General features: G+C 41.2%; 1 protein-coding gene across 2 annotated transcripts in view; it reads right to left on the bottom strand.

Annotated features, from left to right (window-relative positions):
• The window catches only part of PCSK1 (proprotein convertase subtilisin/kexin type 1), a 245,307-nt gene that overhangs the window by 81,549 nt on the left and 141,032 nt on the right, over positions 1-22,726 (bottom strand). For both annotated transcript variants that reach the window (XM_086960929.1, XM_086960930.1), the window contains exons 6-10: positions 18,353-18,441; positions 16,793-16,965; positions 15,480-15,692; positions 8,616-8,716; positions 325-558 (exon numbers count right to left, since the gene is read on the bottom strand). In XM_086960929.1, coding sequence (XP_086817055.1) covers positions 325-558; positions 8,616-8,716; positions 15,480-15,692; positions 16,793-16,965; positions 18,353-18,441 — 810 coding nt within the window. The remainder of the gene's footprint in view (positions 1-324; positions 559-8,615; positions 8,717-15,479; positions 15,693-16,792; positions 16,966-18,352; positions 18,442-22,726) is intronic.

Consider the following 22,726-nt stretch of genomic DNA (forward strand, 5'->3'; position numbering starts at 1 on the left):
GCTGAAATGCTAGTATCCTTACCAAGGCAGTAGGCAGTCAGATAACAATCCCGTGAGAATGTAGGAAGGTGGGAGTGATAAAAGCTTGTAGTGAACCCAAGAGGGTTTGCAAATTCCAAAACACTATGCATGTATCAGTAGCTCATTGGAGATAAGGTTATCTTTGAAAATATGTGCGTAAGATGAGGAAAGATAACAAATTTACAGTTTGGTTTGTACAGTTTCACACAATCGAATCAAGTGTGCTTTGTTTGCAATTGGGCGTTTTCTCCAATGAGACAGTGATTCTTAAAATGTAATATTACCACTAATCAAATATCTTACCGTGGTTGGAAATTGCTGTCTTTTACAATACATTCTTTTCTTTCAGGCACTCCTTTCCAGATGTTTGGGTCCGCTAAATCCACCAGGGCTTTGGCATTGAGTAGTCCAAATCCAAATCGACTGTTCACCATCAGTCCTGCTCCATTCTTCTTCCAGCCTGGATTGTTTGCCAGTGGGTCATATTCTGATGTCCAAACAACTATATGTTGCAAATCCCGCCAGGTCAAATCAGGGCTAATTAAAAAAAAGATTGACAAATGTTAAAGTTGATGAAATGCAATATACCTTTGCTTTAATAAATATTTTGTTGGCTAGCTCGAGGACATCTGACTAGATGTTTGTCCAGCTGCTTGATGTGCTAGGAACTTTGTCCATGTCTCTCTGTTTTCAGATCCCTGCATCTGCTCCCTATTATTTGTAGGGCACATATTAAGAGATATGTTTTGTACAATTGTTTTTATCACTTTGCATCACTTTAATTATTAATGGGTAAATCTACCCTCTTTCCGTTATCTTGTCTGCTTTCATCCTACCAGTGTAAGCTGAAAATCGTCCCTCTTGTGTGCTGGTGGCTGCTCTTTGAACTCTACTTGTTTCCTTTTGGCCTACTGGCAATTTCTTATTCTTATTGTTCAATTTGAGGATCAATTTGTGGTGTTTTATTCTTAAGTCTTAGTGGTTGACCACAGTTTTTCTGGTAGTTCATGGCAATCACTCTGGTGAACCTGCAGTATATCAGTAACACATAAAGCAGACATAGTATTTGGTACAGATGCATTTTTTGGGAGAAAGGGGTAACCCCCAATTTTGTTCCTGTTGCAGGCAGACGCAAGGGTTTCTAAAAATGAGCAGTGATGGAAATTTTATATTACAGTATAATATTTATATAGCACTTATTACCCAATGTAGGGTGCTGAAGTGCTTGCCTTCATGGGAAGTGTTAGACCTGACATCCTTAGGGTGGTCTTCCTCCAACTTTTTGCCTAAATTTTTCTGTACTCGTTTTGCTGGCTTTAGGACTCTGCTCACTTTATCACTGTTAAACAGTGCTAAAGTGCTTGTGATCTCTCCCTTAAACATGGTAAAATTGCTGTATTGAATTTACTTATAAGAGACTAGTAAAGTCCACTACAAGTCCCAGGGCCTATATATTAAATGTTCCTAGTGGGCCTGCAGCACTGATTGAGCCACAAACATTATTAGCCCCTTAACCATGTCTCAGGTCGCCATTGCCGGGCCTGTGTGTGCAGTTCACGGCCACTTCAACTTGGCATTTAAAACTAATTGCCAAGCCTTAAACTTCACTTTTATTACATATAAATCATCCCCAAAGAAGGCCCTTGGTACCCCAAAGGGCATAGTGCAACGTAAGTAAAAAATAGGACATGTATTTTTATGTTTTACCTGTCCTAGTAATGACAAACAACTAAATTTGTTTTTCACTGTTGTGAGGCCTATTCATCTCATAGGCTACCATTGGTAATTCCATGAAATACCTTTAAGCTGTAATTCCCGATCAGAAAGGAGTAGGTTTCTCATGTTACATATCTGTGGAATGGTCCTGATTAATCCTCTTTACTAGTAAAGTTGGATTTACCATTATATTTGAGAAATGCCACTTTTAGAAAGTGGACATTTCTCTGCTTTTACTGCTCTGTATGCCTTACAGCCTGTCGCTAATACACGTCTGGGGTAGGTGACAGTTCCCTTTGTGCATTCCTTCTACAACTCCACAAACGCAGGTAGGGCTGGGTGTGATTTAGCACCCATCTACATTCATCTGCATTCCGATGGGTTTTCCTGGGCAGATGGGAGGAAGGGGCTCCCCCAGACACTTCAAAGGGTAGGAGACTAACCCCACAGAAAGGACTGATAACCCCCCATTGGTAGTCTAGAGGACAGCTGGGTTGGAAGGGATAGTAGTTTACTTCAAAACCACTCTTTGAAGTTTCCCTCACCTCAAAGGCACATTTGAGTATAAGTATTGGATCTCCGGCCCCATCAAATCAGACACTTGTGGATCTTGAACTGTACCACTGTCAGTGGGCTGCTGTGCTGCTCAAATGACTCAACTGGACTGCTTTTCTGAAAACACTGTTTTTCTGCCTTACCTGTTACCCTGCTGCCTGCTGCTCCCTGACTTGGCGGAAGGAGAACTTGGACTCTACCTTCCCTCCAAAGTGATCTCCAAGGGCTTGTTAGCTTGTTCTGAAGTCTCAGGGACACAAAAGACTTTCTGCAGTTCTACTGGTGGTGCTGAACTTTGCCTTTTGTGAGTCCTTCCCTTGCCTGAAGTGCCCCTCCAAGTTCTGGGCCTCACAAGTGAGTTCTGAAGTTGAGTTTCTGCCAAATCTGATGTGAAGCAGTGTAAGCTCCACAAAGCTTTGCCACACAGGGGACAGCTCTCAGAACCGACGATGGACGAAGCAAAACCTCACCGCGCAGATGGCACCCCAGGATTGGAGGTACTGTGTTTAACCACATCGCTGCTGTGGTTATTTTTCCCCTGTGCTGGAAATTGTACTTAGGCTATCTTCATGACGAGCTCAGCTCGTCATCAGCACAGCTCAACTGTGCCTCATGACGAGCTGAGCTCGTCATGAGCATGAAAGGGGTTAATGGGCCCAAGAGGTTCCCTGTAGCTGGCCTGTGCTCCATTGCTGTCAGTCGGAACTTTGGATTTGCACCGCTCCCTCGCACCCTGAAGTAACCTTTTTAGCACCACCTGTTTCTAAGATCTTTAATGCATTTATTTCTTCAACCTTTAATATCTTGACTTCTACTTGATGGATTTTGATCAATTTTGTCTTGTTTTACTCATATAAATATTTTCTATTTTTCAAAATTATTGTGGGGTCTTTTTGTGATGCATCTGCTCTATTGTTGAATGGGTTATTACACAAATACTTTACACATTGCCTTCTAAGTTAAGTCTGCCTGCTCTGTGCCAATCTACCAGTGGGTGAGCACAGAATAATTTGGGATTGTGTTGTGTTTTATCCTGACTACGATTGCGGTCCCTACTTGGACAGGGTGCATACCTCTGCCAACTAAATATCCAATTTCTAACAAGAAGCATGCTACACAGTGTAGGTTATGTCTTTGGAAGAGTGTTGTCTTTGTTTTCAACCTATGTGGGAAGTGTTCCAATTGTTTGCTTGATGACTACAGAGGTGTCATTATCCAATTATGGAAGACAATGTTTAGCAGTGTCTGATGGGTGTAGAAAAGCGAGAGATAGCTGCACAATGACTGAATCATTTCATTAAGTTATGGCTGCCTTTTTCCTTTGAAACCCTTCACTGTCTTTTTCTGTTATGATGTCTCCTACAAGCCTGCTGGGGGTATTAGCTAACCCATGAAGAAGCACAGAGCCTGCTGATAGGGGCAGTTAGAGCTAAATAAAAACGAGTAGGGTGGGCTTTTATATTGTGGCTCCATAGCTAACACAGGTCGAAATTTCTTTAGTAGAAAAAAGTAATTTGGTTTATCTGTATGTCTTGAATCATAGAGGTTTAATGTTTTTCCATGTGTACGTTGATAATCTGCAAGCATTGCATCCAGTTTTCAGCTGTACTCAGAGATTAGACATTGCCTTTTCTTTAATTGAAGAGCTGTCTTGTTAAAATCTGGTTTGCGATGTCAACATAATCGGCGCCACCTTGTCCCCACTCAGGCCCGTTCGCTCTAGTAAGCAGCAGCCATTTTTGAAAGCGCCATGGCCCCTCTGCCCCCCGCCGATCACCAGCGCGTCCCCCTGGCGCTGCGAGCACCCCCTCCCAGCACGACCCTACCTCAGAGGCGCATTTCGCCCCTGGCCAACACCTCCCCGTCCTTTGATGAACCCCCTTCCTCTGCCCTGCCCCGCTCCCAGGCCGCCCCCTGGCTCCGCAGCTGCCATTTATTGGCCCCCTTACTGTAAGCAGTGGCCCCGATTCAAAGGATCTCCGGCTAATCAAAGGCCCCGCCTACCCCGTGCGATCCGATCAGATACACCTGTTCCGGGAATCGACAGAGTATCCTGCTGTGGAATAGTCATCACTTACTGTAGATATGTGTGGGAACGGGCTCAAAGTGGGGATTCCAAGGATGTCTTTCCGTACTTCAAAGCCTTAACAAGAATGTGTCACATGTAATAAAGCTATAAACCTGTGTATAAGAGGCCAGGCCTCAGAGATGCAGTTAGAGCACCTCCCGAAGACATTCTGTGTGGGTGTCCGAAATGACAGGCTCTCCTCATGAGAAATAAACCCTGTTCTTGTGTTCCAGCTACCAGCGCCTGTCTCTTTATTTGGTAACTATTTACTATGGAAATTAGAGGCGTCTTCCGCCGACAGCCTGGGCATTCGACAGTAACTGGCTGCTTTTCATCAGTCTAGTGTGGGTTTCACAGTCGTTTTCACTTCCAGTACCAACAGACAGAAAACAGAACCCAAAAGCCTTCCTTGTGTAGTCAAATGTTTATACAGAGAGGGTACAGTGGTTTCCATAAAAGGAAATCCAGTGCCCTTTCAGGTAAAGCAGGAAGACCGTGACGAATGTGCTGCTCAAACGCTAGACTGTGATAATCAGCATTCTGCTAAGATACACCCTCGTCAGGACCCTCACCGCTTTGGTGCTGTTTCACTCCAAAGCATCCTGTAAGGAGTGGTTTGTACTCCATTCATTTCCAAGATGTTATGTGAGGTGCGGCTTCTTCATTGGGCACCATTCAAAAGCAAAGCCTGTTCATACCGCAGACCTGCAGAAGTGCTCTGAATCTAACATGTGCAGTCCTCAGGGCCATTGGTGACGGGTGAAGAGGCAGAGAGCCCAGGACATGGTAGGAGGGAGAAGCAGGACAAGCATCAGCAGTCTCTTAGGAAGGAGGCATGCCTTTATGATGCTCTCATCTCACACTTGTTCATCAGTATTTAAAGGCGAACATGCTCCAAAGTACACTCTCTTCTTGCTGACTATTGGCTGTGCGCTCCCAGAAGGAGGATTCACACTAAATCTTTCAGGGCTGCATTTATTTACATATGTGTAACCAGGTTCTACCTGCTCAGCAATACCCACATCTAAAAGTAAGGTCTGAGGAGCATTCTGTGTGTGGGTGGCAAACCACCCCCTCCTGCACTCATTCCTGAGTAGACCTGGTTAAAAGCTGCACATCCAAGCATACCATGGAAATGTGTCATCTGTTATGATTGTCTTTGCTGAGACTTTTGGTTTCTAACAGTGTTGGTACCGTTTTGACAATGACTTCAAGATTAATAAAAAAAAATCAGGTTTGTGCTGGATATACAGAAACAGAAACGAGAACTCATATATAATGCCAGCTTAATTTAAGTTAGAGCTTTGAGAAGCACAAGTTGAGCTCTGACTAAAATATTTCTCAAAAGAACTGCATGAAAAAAAATTCTAACAAATAGTCTCCTAATCTGCAGCTGGTGGTTTAGCCCTTTAGTGAGCAGGGGCGAATAAAGGAAGTCACAGGTGCCAGCGATGTCACCAATCCCTCCATCTACATCAGTTTGGGGCGGATACGGGAGTGAGGTATAAATAAATCTGGATCCATGAGGCACTTCTTTTGGTGAGTTCTTTATGGAATATGGCAGGCACAGCTCCGTGGGCTCATCCTGCATCTAATGCATCACTGGGCATACTTCCATGGTCTTCCATTCATTAGATGTGTGAACCATGCTAAAAGAGTAAAATTAAAATAATTCAATTGGAGTTGGTCGTTAAGGAGAGCCATAAACCTCTTGAATTACAGACTCTTTTAACTTTAGCTTAAACTAATTCTGGTTCAGAGGTTGTCCATGGACCAGCAGTCACCATGGGCTTTCATTAAGTTTGCAAGGTTATTACCCAATTGCAGGTCCTGCATATATGGGTAACTATTAATGAAGTCCCAATAGCTCATATAATATTCGCCCCTAGCAAGTTTACCCTGCAAGACTGCTGTCTTAAGAGCTGACAAATTTCACTGCACAGTAAGGTCATTCAGTGGGCCAAAATAGACCATCTCGGCCAGGTATTATGTGCCTGAACATAGAGTGGAGTCAAATAAGTTTCTGCTTTTCCACTTTGCAGCAGCGGATTCCTGACCAGGTTGTCACAGAAGATGTAGAAGCACCAAACGTTCTGAAATTGCACACTGCTGTGGTGGGTTTGGCCTAGGGTTCTCCCCTAGGGGACAAGTAGGTTAATAGTCGATGGGCCGATGTAGAGAATCCTAGGGGCAACAGCTGAGCTGGTAGAACCGATGTTTATAACTTATAGCATTTTGCCACTGAAGCATAATTGCTCAACAATGATAAAATGAGTAGCATCTCAACCAGGATGATTTTCGTAAACAGAGTCTGCAAGACTGTAAACTGTTAAGTTAATGCCCCACTGAAGCAGTGGCACTTGCCTTATAATGAAGATAAGGGAGTCGAGTGCAGCCAAATGGCAGGTATGCAAACAGGGTGAGTGCCCTGCTTGATATCAATTCATCTAATGAGAAATGTGCAACTCTTATGATAATATTCGAAGGACTAGTGCATAAGGGCACTATGTTACCTCCCTTTAATATGGGTAGCTTAATGAATACGTTCTCTACTATACAATCCGAGGTGGCTCTCAAAAACTTGATGAGTCAGTAAATAAACATTGATGAGCTGGGTTGCTTCAAGGATATGGCCAATAATCCTTTGCTAGGTTAAGCTGCAATTTGTGTAATCTATGCTGTCAAGCGTGTGCATATCTAAAAGCTGCTGCACTGCAAAATAACTTTGGTTCTGTATGCTTACCCCATATGGTGCTCACTACTATGCAGTGGCAGTAATACATAAGAGGGAGAACAACTGGTTTGGTTCACTTTGCCTCAGTGATGTGCAGGAATACAGCAACATAGGTAATGGGATGGGAGAAGCCCATTCTTGAGGCTGACATCCTCTGAAGCATGGTCACTTCGGTGGAGGAAGCAACCAGCACAAAGAGTACAAAAAGGCTGAAGGCCAACACGCCATTAGTCCTTATGTACAGAATCCGGGATGAAAGCCATAGTACTCTATTATTCCTTTGGACATTTGGGTACCTCAATAACTGTTGATTGGCCTAGTTTGGGTTACATCGCCGCTGGCTGTCTGTAAATGAACCTCGTTAGCATATTTAATAAACCTGCAACATACATTTCTGCTAATGAAAACCTAGGTGGTCTCATTCATTCTCACATTGCTGTCTTTAATTAATTAAATTCATGCATTCATAGTTTGCCTGGACTACAGGAATTAATGCTAAGTCCAGTACTTTACCTGTCTCTGGGGCTACACTGTGATAGTGGCCAACAATATACACAGTAAAATGGCCATTTGGCACTATGATAGTATGTCCTCCTGATATTGCTATTTGTTGGATATTAGAAATTGAATTTTCTAGTTGGCAGATGTAGGTACCTTTGTCCAAGTATGGACCCTTCTTCCTATTCAGGGAAAGGGGGTTACACTTCTAAAATAACCCCTGCTCTTCCCCCTTGGTAGCTTAGCACGAGCAGACAGGCTTATCTCAGAGGCAGTGGGTAAAGCATTTGTGCACACATACAGTAATGCAGTGAAAACACTACAAATGGAAACCACACCAGGTAATCTTTATCTAAACCAAACAAGACCAAAATGACAAAATATCCACAATACAGTTATCAAAATAAACTTCTTAGAAGGTAAGAACAGTTCTGTCCATAGCAAACTATAGATGCAACACTTTTACTACACAGTACCTTGGATGCGTCAAAATCAAATATGAAGCCTATGTACAAAGGTCTAGCAAAACAACAATCAACATTCGCAACAATGGAAAAAGCTTAAAAGAACACATTCTTACATTTGTTTCTCACCCTCATGGAAGATCAATATTCAGGATCCATCACTGATTATCACCAGTGCTGTCATACAAAATGCGAGTCTTGTGCAAAATGTTGTAAGGGACCTCAGATCCCGGCCACCCACAATGTAACTCACCACAGTGAGCACTGAGCCCTCACTGGTGCAAATTCAGAGAAATCGAAAGGCCTTAGGAAGAGGCGGGGGAGACCTAGATTACCTCTTGTATTGCCAGTAATGGCTGCCTCATAGTCTCATGGAAGCTGTGTGCATTGGTTTCATTTGTTCAGTCAAAGTCAATAACTGTGATGCCGCTCGCCTGTTAGCGGGGCCTATTTCTAAGCATACTTCGGAAAAACCACCTTTCCACCAAATTGATTCCCTCCACTGTGTAAATTTCTTGTGACAGTTGTTTTTGCAGTTTCATTTATCAGAATTTCTTACTTTGCTTCAAGAGCAAGGGCGAAGATCCCAGCGGCAAGAGGGGCTGACGCAGAGGTGCCGGTGTGGGTCTCGGTGCATTCATTGTGGAGATCAGCGCTGGTCTGGAGATGAAAGAAAAACAGGACCGGTTAACAGAGACTTATATGGAGGAGCCGAGACAGAGCCGAGCCAAGGATCTAGCTTGGCTCCAAGAGCCTGGATATAAGCCAAGCTCTGAAAATATTTGACATGTAAATCATGCAACAAATATCATGTAAAATATGATAAAGTCCGTCAAAATTAAAAACTAATGTATTTCATTAAAATGCATACTCGTTTCACCTCAGTATATCTGATATCACTGCACTGAAGGGTGTTAAGTATTCGTGATATTTTTTAAACAGAAGCTTAACATCATTCCTGCCCCACCCTCTTGAAAATGTCATTAAATAAGGAAGAGGCGAGTCAGCTGTCATCTGCTCCCTATTGATTTTTCACACAGGTGGAGCAACATTATAGTCTATTAAACCAAAAAGGTTTTTGTTCTGCAAAGGTGCTCTTATGTGATCCTGAAGAAAAACAAGGCTCTATAGAATAAAATATTTACATAAGATCTCACAAGTTGGTCAAGCAGGGAAGTCAGAATTTCTTATTTCACACCGTGCAATCTAGCCACTACATAGGAAGCCATGCCATTTTACATCAAAGGTCAGTTTTGTCTGTAATGTTTGGCACCTGAAGGCAGAGCTTGGGTGGCAAGCAGAAGCCACATGAAAGCTCGGCTTCTTTTGAGCTTGAAGACTCAACAGGACCTCGAGCTGAGCCAGAGTCGGGCATCTTTATGGCTCGAGCCTGGCTCGAGCTTTCAGTGTCTGGCCCAACTCAATGAGAAATCCGCTGCATGCCAAATATATGCAAAATGAAATCTCCGCCATTGACTGCTGCCAGCCAACGACGCGCTAGATGTCTCAGTCCGCTTTATATTACAACTCCGCCTACCTGAGCGAGTTCATTTACTGCATTTGGCTCCTTCGACTATGAATTTTTCATGAAAAAACCCAGCGCGCGCAATGAACATGTCATCTTAATTTAGTAGCAGCCGAGCGATATCCGAGCGAAGCAAAGAGCTTACGAGGCAGTATGAATGGCAGGGCACGCTATTTTGCCTCGCTCTTTCAAATGGCTGCCTACTTAGCAATTACGCCGAAGAGGTGTTATCAACCAAGAGCCTTTCTGCCCTCCCCTTCTACTCCGCAAGGGAAACACTGCAATTTACAAATCAGACAGGCATGCTATTTGCAAATTAAACACCCACTGCAAGTGTAAAGATCTGCGCGCGCGCGCTCACCGGCGGCAAGGGCTTTCCAGAGCTCGACGGTATTGAAATTCAGTAGGCAGGAAGGCGGCTGCTCCGGCCCCAGGGGGTGCTGACTGCATGCCAATTGCCACGGTCGGGTCTCGCTCCAGCTCTTTAAAGCCAGGGCCCCATGAAGGTGGCCTGACAGGTGTAATAACAGGCATGTGGGCAGGAGAGTGATACTTAGCGCCCAGCCAGGCACAGATAAGGCACTGAGACACCATGGGCAGCCGGCTTCTGCGCCCAGCTGGAGACAGATAAAAACAGGTCATTTCGCTGAATTATGGCCTCCAGTGTTTCCTGTGTGAATCACTGTCCTGACAGGCCTTGTGTCTGCTGCTTGTTCGGAATAAGAGAGAGGGCTGGCCCCAATCAGATTACTCCGCGTGAGTAATAGTGGTGCTCAGAGACAAACATGAACTCTCGTTTATTGAGGGCGGGAAAACACACATTGGTAAATAGGCATTTCAGCGAACCCATCCTGCGCGGACAGCCACCCGCCTCCTTGAGGGGAGCGTCAGGCTAGCCTATGCCAGGTTTAGCGGCGTGTTGATGAGGTAAGAAGCGGGGGAGGAGGAAGGGGCCACTGAGATGGTAGGAAAAGCGCACGGAAGGGGGCTCACAGAGACAGAGTGGGCACAAACACAAAAGCAGAGGAGGATACACAGGATACAGGATACAAACAATGAAAAAGAAGTGACACAAAAGAACACAAAAGAATGAGAGGAATTTGGAAGATAAAATGGCACATAGGGTCACAAGAGAGAGAGGGAGATGAAAAACAACACACACGCTAACAAAGGGTGAGAGAAAAAAGCACAGAAAGGTCGCAAAGAGAGAGATGAAGAACAGGACAAAAAGTCACAAAGAGCGAGTGAGTGAGCGGAAAAGCAGCACAAACAGGTCAGAGAGAGTGAAAGACGAGACAGAGAAGTCAAAAGGAGCGATGAAAAATGGCAGAAAAGTCAAAAAGGATGTGCAAATGAGAGAGGAAAGTGACACAAACAGGTCAGGGAGACTCAAAGTGAGGCCAAAAGGAGAGAGATGAAGTGCCACGTTGAGGTCCCTGAAGGTCACAAAGAGAGAGATGAAAATGGCACAATGAGACAACAAGGATAAAAATTGGCACCAGAGGTCACAAAGAGTGAGAGAGAGAGGAAAAAAGAGAGAGGGAAAGTGAGAAGGAAGTAAGCCACTTAAAGCAAGGTGTTAGAGCTAGGCCCGAAAGACCCTTTGAAGTAAGGGTTCAAATGTCTGTCCTAGTACATTACACTCCCCTCTTTAGCTTGGAGGATTTTCTCTAGATGGGTCCTGAGTATGGTTTAAGTTGGTTTTAGAAATATTATCGTCCATTACAACTGTCCGTTCCTTCCTGGTCAACAAGTGTATGTGCACAGTCCAGCTTTTATTGACTATCATGGTCAATCCTAAGGAAGGGAATTTGTTCGGTGTTTTGAATATCATTCATCACAAGCATTAAGCTTAATGATTTGTTCTTACTTTCAGCTGATTTCTGTAGTCCTGTGCCACTCTCTATAATGTATACTGGCTTAGTGGCTTTTTTGCCTCTTGTAGTAAGAGAGTGTTGTAGATAGAACTTGTTGCAGAAGGATGACCATGTTGGCCCGCACAATAAAGTCACCTAGGTATAATAATACTGGCAATGCCCCAAAGTCTACTTCATTGAAATTCTTTGGTAGATTGCGTACAGTTACAAGGGTGTCATTGATATAGTGTTTTAGCACTAACGATACCAGAAGATATTTCTGTTTCACTTACGCATTGGCTGGAAATGTCTTGAGCATTAGTTAATTGAGTCTGTATTAGAATTGTAGAATTCCAATAATTGTAAGAGATAGGGTCAGAAATAGCAAGTGAAAGGTAACAAAGGGTGGTTACAAATTGCACATTTACATTTTGCGGCCTGTCCTTGATTTTTCATTGCAACTTATGTACTATTAGGCCACATTGCACAAACTCCAGTCACAGACTGTCACAGAAAAACCTGCCTATCGAATATTAGGTAGGCAAGTCACTGTATACACCCCCTTCTGATTGTCTACACACAGGCATGGTAACCAGCCAAAAACAACAGACCATCATCCCTATGTTTTCATTCCTAAATGGGAAACTTTTTTTTAAAAAGCAGCCTGTCTTTCATAAAGGATCAGGTACTGCTTTTAAATAAACAAATCACATTTGGGGAAACGTTGGTAGGAAAAGTCAGAGGTCCCCAGAATTTTTGCTTAGGCCACCAACTTATCCCAATACCATTCACAAAAGTGAAGGTGTCCTATCGGACAGAGTTCCAAAGGGACACATTTCCCTTTGTGAAACACTTGCCACATCCTTTGAGTTGTCAGTAATTGATAAATAGTTTGTGACTGCAATTGTGGTCTCAAACCAATGATTCATACCATGCAGAATTACAACTAGCAGGAGACTTCCATTTCGTGCTAATTCCTAAAGGCACTTCAGTACAGCTTAAAAATACACTTTTTGTGACTCTGAAAGGGTTTTTTAACTCACAAAATGGGTTTATAGCATACCTAAAAGGATTTTTGCTGTTGCAAATGGTTAGACCTGGAATTCTTAGGGTGGTCTTCCCCGAGGACTTTTTGTCATTTACCTCCTGTTTTTGCTGATTCTTTTTATTGCCCTTAGGACTCTAAGCACTTTACAGCTGCTAATCAGTTCTAAAGTGCAAGTGCTCCTCTTATAAAGGTGATGACATTGGTGTATACCTGATTGACATATATGATGTACTTGTTAGTTCCTTGTAAAATGGTATACCATATATCCAGAACCTGTACTTCAAATGCTACTACTAGTGGGATGCAGCACTGATTGTTCCACTCACAGAAGTAACCTTTCAAACCTATCTCAGGCTTTCCACTGCAGGTCCTGTGTGTGCAGTTTACTGCCACTTTGACTTGGCATTTAAAACTACACGCAAAGCCTCAAACTCCTCTTTTATTACACATGGGCCACCCTAAAGTATGCCCCAAGTAACCTTAAGGATAGGGTGCTTTGTAAGTAAAAGGTAGGATATGTACATTTATGTTTTACATGTCCAGGTACAGACAAACAAACTATTTTACTTTTCACTACCGTGAGGCCTACTTCTCTCTTAGGCTAGCATTGGGAATTCCTTAATACACTTCTAAACTGTAATTTCTGATCAGAGAGGAGTAGCTTTTTCATGTTTCCTATGTTTGGAATGATAATTGTAAATACTCATTTCTGGTGAAGTTGAATTTCACATAACTGTTTTAGAAAGACACTTTTAGAAAGTGAATATTTCTCTGTACTTACTGCTCTGTGTGCCTGACAGCCAGTATCCAATACATGTCTGGGGTGTGAGACAACAACACTTTATGTATTCCCTCTGGACAGCCACAACACCGGAATGATAGGTGTGTCTGGGTACCTGTCTATACACATCTGCATTCTAATGACCTTGCCTGGACAGAATGGAAGGGAGGGGCTAACCCTTCACTTGAATAGACAGTGTCCTGTCCCCACACAAATTGCTGATTGCCCCTCACAGATTGCCTGGCATACTGGACAGGGTTGAAATGATACTTGTGCACTTCAGAGAGCTGCTTTGAAGTCACCCCCTCATCAAAGGCTATATTGGGTGTAAGTCCCCCTAAATCCAACACTACTGGACTTGTAACTGAAGCTCTGCCAGAAGAACTGCTGTGATGCTTAAATGACTCAATTGGGCTGCTGATCTGGAAGGCCTGCTTTTCTTTTTATTGACCTGCTGCCTGCTGCTATCTGACTCTGCAGGAGAGCTGGACTCGACATTCCCTCCAAGTGATCTCCAAGGGCTTGCTGACTTGCTCCTGTTTTCTGAAGACTCAGGGACACAAACGCCTTCTTGCAATCCTGCTGGTGTTGCTGGACTCCCTTGCCTGATGTGCACTCTGCAGTTGTGGGCCTCAGATGTGGGTTTAGCAGCTCTTTTGCCTAAAAATAGACACATCGTCACCACTGCACTGATCATAACTGACGCAGTGCCCTTCAACGCCGATGCAGTGCCGATCTGGAGACAGCCCTGCCTAGCTCAATGAAGATGCAGGACCTGACTGCAAGGTTCGACGATGTTGCAGCGTAGATCCGAGGTCTCGACAACGAGGCTCAACTTCGACTTATCAACCTGACTGCGAGGTTTGTGGACAACGCAGCTCCGATCCGAGGTCCTGACGGCAAGGCTCGACTTCGGCACATCGACCTGAATCAGTGAGTGAGAACCAACACATTGCCTTCACTGTATGGAGGAGATCGACTCATTTCGTTGCTTGGGACCACGAAAGGTACTTTGTTCACTGTGGGTCCTGCAACCATCCTGCACTTCCACAAGGTTGGTCTGAATTTTAGCTTTGTCCAGGTCCAGTGCAACCTAAAGGTACCTTTTTAGCTCTACTTGCTTTTAAGTGCTTTAGTGCATTTATTCCTTTAAAATTCAATATCTCAACTTCTATACATTGGATTTTTGACGTCTTGGGCTTGTTTTGTGCAGAATATAATGATCTAGTTTTTTAAACTGTGTGGAGTCTTTTTCTGGTCTGTTCATTGTGTTATTATGTATGTGTGTATTGCACAAATACTTTGCACAGATCCTCTTTAGATAAGCCTGACTCCTGTGTGCCAAGCTGCCAGAAGGGGAGCACATGTTATGTTTTAGTGTGTATCTATTTGACTAGAGTGGAGTGCATACTTCAGCTAACCAGAAATCCCATTTCTAAAACAAATCCTTCGATTTTGAAAGTAGTAGTGTTTGCGTTTGCTAAATGGCCTTTAACGCCTGGTGTACAGTTCTTTTTCCAACTGATTCAGGTGCTCAGATTACCTCAACTACCTCTAATAAACGTCACAAGAATACATAAAGTAGTATTTATGTGTGTTCTAATTTTTAGGTCCTTCTTGAATTCATTTTTGCACATGTGAAGTTATGAACACGTAAAATATTAGTTCAGATCGACTTACTTCTCAATCCACTTTTGAATTATTTATATTCCAACGTAGGGTTTTTAATAAATGTATCAGTTTTTCATGTATGCAAGTATTGTAAACTGTGGTACCTTCATAAAACCGCTCAGGGCATTTATCTATTTTTAAAAAGACAGTTTTTAATTTGGCAGTTAGACTAGTTTTAAGTTCTAATTTTAAAGCTTACGAAACTGTTCAAACATGTACGTCTGTCAGTTCCTTCATAGAGTCTTTCTTCCTATCTGCCAAAATTGATTTCCCATCAGCCACTGAACTGCTGATTCAACACCTCCTCCCTAAAAGTAAGATACTTAGACTTCCTGAAAATGTTTTGTTTTATTGGGCGCCCCACTTTTTTGGTACCATATTGACATCTCTCTAAACATTTTACAACACTGAGATATTCATACTGTCCAATTATTCCAACATGGTAATTGCTATGTTCTGGAAAGAAATGGGAGAGATGCTTTTCTTTTCTTTCTGATCAGAGGAGAGAATTTGGAATTCATTCCATTTCAATAATAACCTACTATTCTTTGGTCGGTATAATCCCCACTGCTGTATGCAGTTGCCAGCGTAGAAGAGCACTTCTCTGCATACCAGGGAGAAAGGCCCTGCTGGGAGGCACTGCTGATTGAGATGGTGTAGATACTGTCCGTGTACCCATCGCAGTCACAGTTGTCACCCTGCCGGCCGCCGTTGCCAGATGCCCAGACAAAGATGGACCCTTTTCCATTACGACCCTAAAAAACAAAAATAATGGTATTCGTGTAAGAAATTGGTCTACGGAGAAGACATCCATCAATGGTAGTATTGATACATATCCACTGAACGTATGATCCATATGGCTTGTTATTCTTTACAAATATCACCGATCATGACCATCACAGTATTTTATTTAGCGCTTTACACTAAAAACACTTCTAAGCACAAGGTGTGGAAAACCTTAAACTTTGTCACCTTTAGACACTGGCACAGATGTTTAAAGGAGTAAGTTCGCAGAAGGTATAGGTGAAAGTTTTTTTTTATCCTCATGAAATTCACAAAATGTTTGAATTGTGCAGAGATGAACTTTTGCAGAATTTACCACTATGAAAGACTGGTTTGCCCAGAAAATGTCTTGTGTGAGACAGTTTTTGGTCAAACCAGTCCTCTGCTGGTACTTTGCAGCTCTTTTGAATGTGAAATATGTCCTCACATCAAGCAAGTAACCAATTAATTAATTTACCAGATGTTCTCATAATTTTTGAAGAATTTGATTGAAAAATTGCTGTTTTGCTCACCCTTTAATCTTAGTTCAAGTTGTACACAAAGTCCAGTAGTTGCACTAGATAGCGTTAACTGTACTGAACAATCGTCGGCTGCATTTCCACACACTAAAAGACAGTTGTATCAAGGCACTTTCTTGTCAACTTGTCAGGGGTTCACAAACTAGCATCAAGGCTGTTCATATGTGTTAGGTCTTGCTGTGGGCCACTGATTTTTGCCCTCCTGGGTCGGGAAAGAAGTATCACATTAAGGAATTAGCTGTCTCTGAGCCTAGAGTTTCCAAGAATATGCTTATTTTTCTTGTTTGGATGTGGACTAGCGATCTCAAAATAAAGTCACTCTAACCTCAAAAGTAACCTCACTATTCATTCAGCTTTAATCAATAGGTAATTCTCCAAAAACACAATTAACAAAAAATTATGATACACAGACTTATTAAATAAAAGTATTAACTGTAGCTGTTTCTCTTTCCAACCGTTCAGTAGATAATTTTGTGGATAAAGAACATTAGTCGCACATTGTAAATGAGCATGTAGCTTCAATCACATTTACCTCAACAAGTGGATGAGATTACCTTATGGATTCCATACTCAAAAGCCTTTTGGGCCAGCCTTCCTGGGCCCTCCACAGTTTTGCCATCATCATTTGGACCCCAACTTGCGCTGTAAATATGCACATGCTCCGGATTGAAACCAATGGAGCCGGCTTCGATGGCATCTGTCACAATTCCATCCAACATTCGGATTCCTGTTTTTAAAAATGATTACAGATTGACAAATTCAAAGTAAGCTTGTGCTTAAATTTTACTAACTCTAGCATAACTTTGAAGAGCAGGATAAGATGGATTAAAGGATCACAACAAAAAGAGAAGAAAGACTTTAAAACAAGCAGATCTCTGTAGTTACCAATTCGATCAATGATCACTCAGTAAAGTATATTGGTAATAAGCCCTGGTTGCAGGAAAGGATAGTCTACAATCCACAGAAACACAGCTCTGTGCATTGATGGTGCATTCCCATTTTGATATTTCCATGACTTTGTATGCAGCAAAACACATTTTATTGAAAATGGAAAGCAATCCTTTAATTGTTCTGAGTGACATGCTAAAACAAATGTGAACTCTTTTAATTATACACGATTTACAGTATGTCATAGATAATAATTAAGGTGCAGAGATCTGTTTTTACAGATTTGTACAGATAAATACAGACAGTAAACAGTGTGTTTCCTTTTTTATTTATTTGTAAGAACTGACTAATACTGAAACTTGTACTTTTTTGTGAGCAACTCACAAAACAGGATCAGATTTCTTCAACAACAGGCATAATTTAACATACATTAGTAGTATAACACTAATATAAACCAATGGGTGTAGAGTTTTGTTATATGTGGCTGCTTAATTTGCTAAAATGTGACAGGCATCCGTGTCTGAGTTCACTTCGAGGATTTAGAAAATGTGGAAATATACAATTTTATGACTCCATTTATTCCCTGCACGCAAAATAAATACAGATAAATACCAATACGAAGCCAAAATATAAATATGGATAAATACTGACGGAAATGTTAAAAAAATAAATACCATAAAACTGGGAGCCCTAAAAATAAACCACTGTTTCAAACTGTTTCAACTGACATCTAATGCATGTTTTCCAGCTTGCCCTCTCTCTAGTCTTTCTGTCGTGGGTATGATTTGCAAACAGAGCTGTTCCATTGAGTGATTTTTGACAGTAATCAATATCATAAATAATTTAAGTGTCTCTTTGAACATTTTCATTTCTGAAAATCGTTTGTTACATGCCGGCTGCTTAAATAATCAAAACATTTGTCACAAGTGAGAATATTAATTCATACTAGGCTAGCTTATTTCTTTCACATTTAAACATTTTAAGAAAACGTTTAATTCCTCCACTTCTGTAGAGGCAAAATGAAGTAGATTCTCGTTTTTGGTACAACCGTAAATGCACTTTTTAAATGCACCAGAAATACACCATTATGAAGGATGAAGATCAGGCTGATATTAACAGATACTGACAGATAATAGGGAAGAGCTATATCTCTTCCATAGAAATGTTGTGCAAATATTTTCAGAATTATGACACAATAACAAACATGTTACACAATAATCTCTCACCTCCAACTTTGGCATTGTAAGCGACCCCAACACCACATTTCTTGTTATCTGCCTGCATGGCGATTTCACCTGCACACCTGGTGCCATGTCTAGATGAAATGCACATGAAAACAGAATTTACAACTAATCATGACAGATTGGTAATGTAGTTCACTGATACATGTGCGTTACTTATTACTGTTTGTTGAATGTTACTTGCTACCAATTTACTAACACATATTGTAATATTAACCAACAATGCATTAATAAATAGTAGTGTGGATATACTACCATAGTATATACATGAGCAATTTTCCTTCTGCAGAACAAATATTACTGCAGGCTGAAGCTATGGTGGTACCATACCTGCTACTTAGTCACAAGATGTCAGAGATATGATTTTCAAGGTTGCTGTATGAATCATAAACTCCTTGGTCATCCAAATATCCAGATGGAATTTAATTCTACTTCAGAGTCTGAGTATTCCAAGACTTAGCCAATGCAAGGGTTGATTATTTGAATTCTTTATGTAAATATAGGACTTTCAAAATCTTCAATTAATGCCCTTGTACAGCTGGAAGGTCCCTACATACACATGGATCATCCCACTGGAACTCACTCCCATTGCACCTGACTGGAAAATGACTTTCTGATAGTTATGAAGTTCTTAAACATCATATTTTCTTTCAGATTTGCAACTAGCTTTCTAAGAGCTGGGCCTGCCGGTTAGATTTCTAAAACCAGACACTCCACCCTCTTCCACACTTAGGCTCAACTGAAGGCTTCAACATAACAGATCTTGTGATATAATTGTTATCCAATACTGACTTTATTTGATAAATAATTCACTGAGACTACCTCAAATTGCTTGGGGGTACCTCAAATGGATTGCAACGCTGCTTAAAAACACTAAATAAATAAACATCCTGAGAATAAACTGGGCTGCTTGTAAAAGGACACGATAATTCTAGGCATTAACAGAATAAAGACAGCATCATTTCATCTTGGCACTTCTGGCTATTTAGTTATTTATTTATTTATTTATTTATTAGGCTTATAGAGCGCAACAGCTATCCAAAAAGGGTTTCCCGGCTAGTGTTAATACAATGTAACTCTGTAGTTCTCATTTTCTTCAATTCGAAATTTCGGAGACCAATGGTTACAGCATTTCATACGAATACTTACATAATTTTGTAATTTTTGAAAGTCAATGTGCCTCGTTTACTGATACAATTTTTTATATGTCTTTCAGAATATGCAGTGGTTTGTGATTCATTTTGGGGCAGCCTCTTCCATGTGAAGTTTTCTAGCCCTTACAAAAGGTTGGATATTGTGTCTTCAACTTATTGAGGATATTGTACTTCAACCTTCCAGGCAGATTGGTTGGCTCCATGGCTAGATGCTGATTCATGTTTGATGTGCTTAATTTAGCAATTGCTACCCTTTGATCATTTTACCACTCAATTGTTCAACACTAAAATTTCAATGGCAATGTTGTACTCGGCTTAGATCTATCTCTCTTGGCCTTGCTTTAGGCTTTTCTTTTGCAATGGAAATACATTGATGAAGAGTCTCTCTTCATTTGTAATATTTGAGGACCTAAAAGTCAAACTTTCACAATAATCTTCTCAGCATTTAAGTAATTGCTTTTACATTTGGGGACACTCAAGGATAACTGTAATAATCAATGAATGGGGGCACATTTAAACATTGGCTCCAGGTGCATTAATGGGTTGAAACATTTAAGCTATACGTAGAATTTTGCATAGTATGCTTCTTTCATTCACAGAGCAAAACAATGTTGGGAAGGACTTTATGAATCTCCAAATGAACATATATCAATTTAAGCGGGAACTTGCTACGCTACAGAACAGTTAATGAACATGTGGGTACCCATGAAAACTGAACAAAATAGCATTAATCACACATTAAAAGACAAAAAAGGTATGTTTGCATTTGTCTAGGTTCAATAAAATAATAACTTTTCTGCAAAACATTTATTGTAATGAGTCTGAAACAGTAAAATCAAAACAACATTCGGTTGGGAATGCTTTCTTTTCATTTTCAATTGATTGTAAGAATGTGGTTGGTTTACTGTAATCACACTAGGGTGGGCGGAATTTTAAATTCCGCCGGCAGAATGGGAGTAATTTCGTAATTCTGTGTTACTGCAGCTGGTAGGGAGCTTAGCTGAGTTTCCAGAACTACTATTTATGGTGAGTTCAGCCTTTTCATAATTATTAGTTTTTTGCTCAAAATTAGTCTTCCTATTTTCCAAAAGGAACTCTTTATGGGTTCTTGTTAGGAAAGGTTAGGTACTTTAGATTACGATAGGGACTAATTCCTTTATGGGGCACACTGTTATTTTGATTGCTTGTTTTAACCAAACTTTTCTTGAGATTTCTGTAAATGGATGTATTTGACTAATCTGAAAAAAAAGACAAAAACACAGGCTAATCTCCTAAAGAGAAAATAAACTTTTAAAACTTAATGAAACATCTTATTATTGAATGAACATCAAATGCTGAAGAGGATGTTTATTCTAATATGCTGGCAAAGATTCGTTGACACAGTGGTGGAAATTGGAGGTTTGCTCAATAAATTTATAGTAGAGCTACTTATAAAATGTTAATGATATTTCCAAGCTCACAATTATATCTGGGATACTAAGGGGCCAATTGCCATGTCGGTCAGAAAGCCTCTGACCGCTAGTCAGAAGATTTTCGACCTCAGTTGGAAGGAAGCTTTCTCACGGACATATTCGGTTTGCAGTCCGACTGCCTGATTACGATGTCGGCCGTTGGAACATAAACCAGCCAGTCATTCAGACTCGGATCCAGCCAGCTCTCGGAGTCTTCCAGCTAGTCGGAACTGCACAGTCATCCCTATGGACGGCGTTACGATATTGGTTTCCCACAACCCTTCCGTGCCGGCCCTTCCAACACGGAAAGGCTGTCAGAAAGCGACTTTGGGGGCCCCTAGCTGGGCCCCTTTGCCTCCATGGTCTATGGTTGGTGGTCGAGGGGATACCTAAGGCACCCGCCTGTAAAACCGTGCACTGTGTGGTAGGACCGCGGGGTGCTTGCCACAGGGTGCAGGGTTTTACCCACACCCATTTCTTTATAGGAGCCTGTATTACAGCTGGTTGTGACACAATCTCCCATAGGCAAAAGTTAGTATGCGATTGTAATCAGGTGGTCGGAACTTCTGACCGGAGAACGGTTGGTCCAGAGCAGAAGACGATCTCTCCCACCAACATCGTAATAAGCCTCTAAATCTTTATTGAGCTGTTACATTCTGCTTAAATAGTCTTTATTTTCCTTTCTGACCATGCTCCAGCTATACGATCTTTGGGTGTTTCTGATATTGGTCTGAAATCTGGTATGTGAAGATTTAATATTAATGTTTTATCTGATAATAACTTCATTACTGAGTTTAATGTATTTGTCAAAGAATATTTTTAGTTTAGTGAAGCTCCCAACTCATAAATTATTTATAATTTGGATGCCTTTCAAGCCTCTGGTAGAGCTTTCACAATATTCTTTGCTGCTCAGAAGACAAGGAAGGCTAATGCCACATCTGATTCCCCCAACTATTAAAACTCTTGAACACAATTATTCATCTCTAATTGATCACATATGGTAAATCAGCAAATAAATCATCGTATGTTTTGTTACAGTTTTGGCTCACTGATGTTTTTTTCCGTTTTTTCTGTTATTTTCTTATTATAAATAAAAGTACTCCGCTGTAAAAAATAAATTAAATGCTGAAGCACGGTAGTGCAAGGAGGCAGATGTAGAGAAAGGGGATAAGCAGTTATAGAAGAAAATAGGGAAGTATAGAGCTGGCAAAAAATGAAAGAAGACAGTGAAAAGTGAAGCGAGTGATAGATATAGAAAGTGTGTCCCAGGATATGGGTGAAGAAAGACACAGACTAGGGGAAAGCAAGTAAAAGAGAAAGTAAGTAAGGCAGTTCTGATTTGATATCTCTCAGTGCGGTAAATGACAGGTGAAACTATCCAACCCAGAAGTATTAAAAAAAGTGAAATAAATAGAAATTATATAAACATAAAAGTACAGGAATATAGAACGACATAAAAAAAAGATAAGAATTGAAAACAGAGAAGGACAGTCAAGGATTTAGGGCCAGATGTAAGAAGGCAAATACCGGTCGGTAACGGCCGATTTCGGCCGTTACCGACCGGTATTTGTAGTTCGGGATGTTGGGGCATGTCAAGATACAGATTCGGTAATTTTACCGAATCAGTAATTTTACCGATTCGGTAAAATACCGATTCTGTAAAATTACCGAATCTGTATCTTGACATGTAGGTAGCACTGTAATCAGTGCTACAGGGGTTTAGGATTTCGTTATTTACCACCAACTAAAAGTTG

This window comes from Lissotriton vulgaris, chromosome 3_1 (genome assembly GCF_964263255.1).
Source record: "Lissotriton vulgaris chromosome 3_1, aLisVul1.2, whole genome shotgun sequence".
Taxonomy (NCBI): Eukaryota; Metazoa; Chordata; class Amphibia; order Caudata; family Salamandridae; genus Lissotriton; species Lissotriton vulgaris.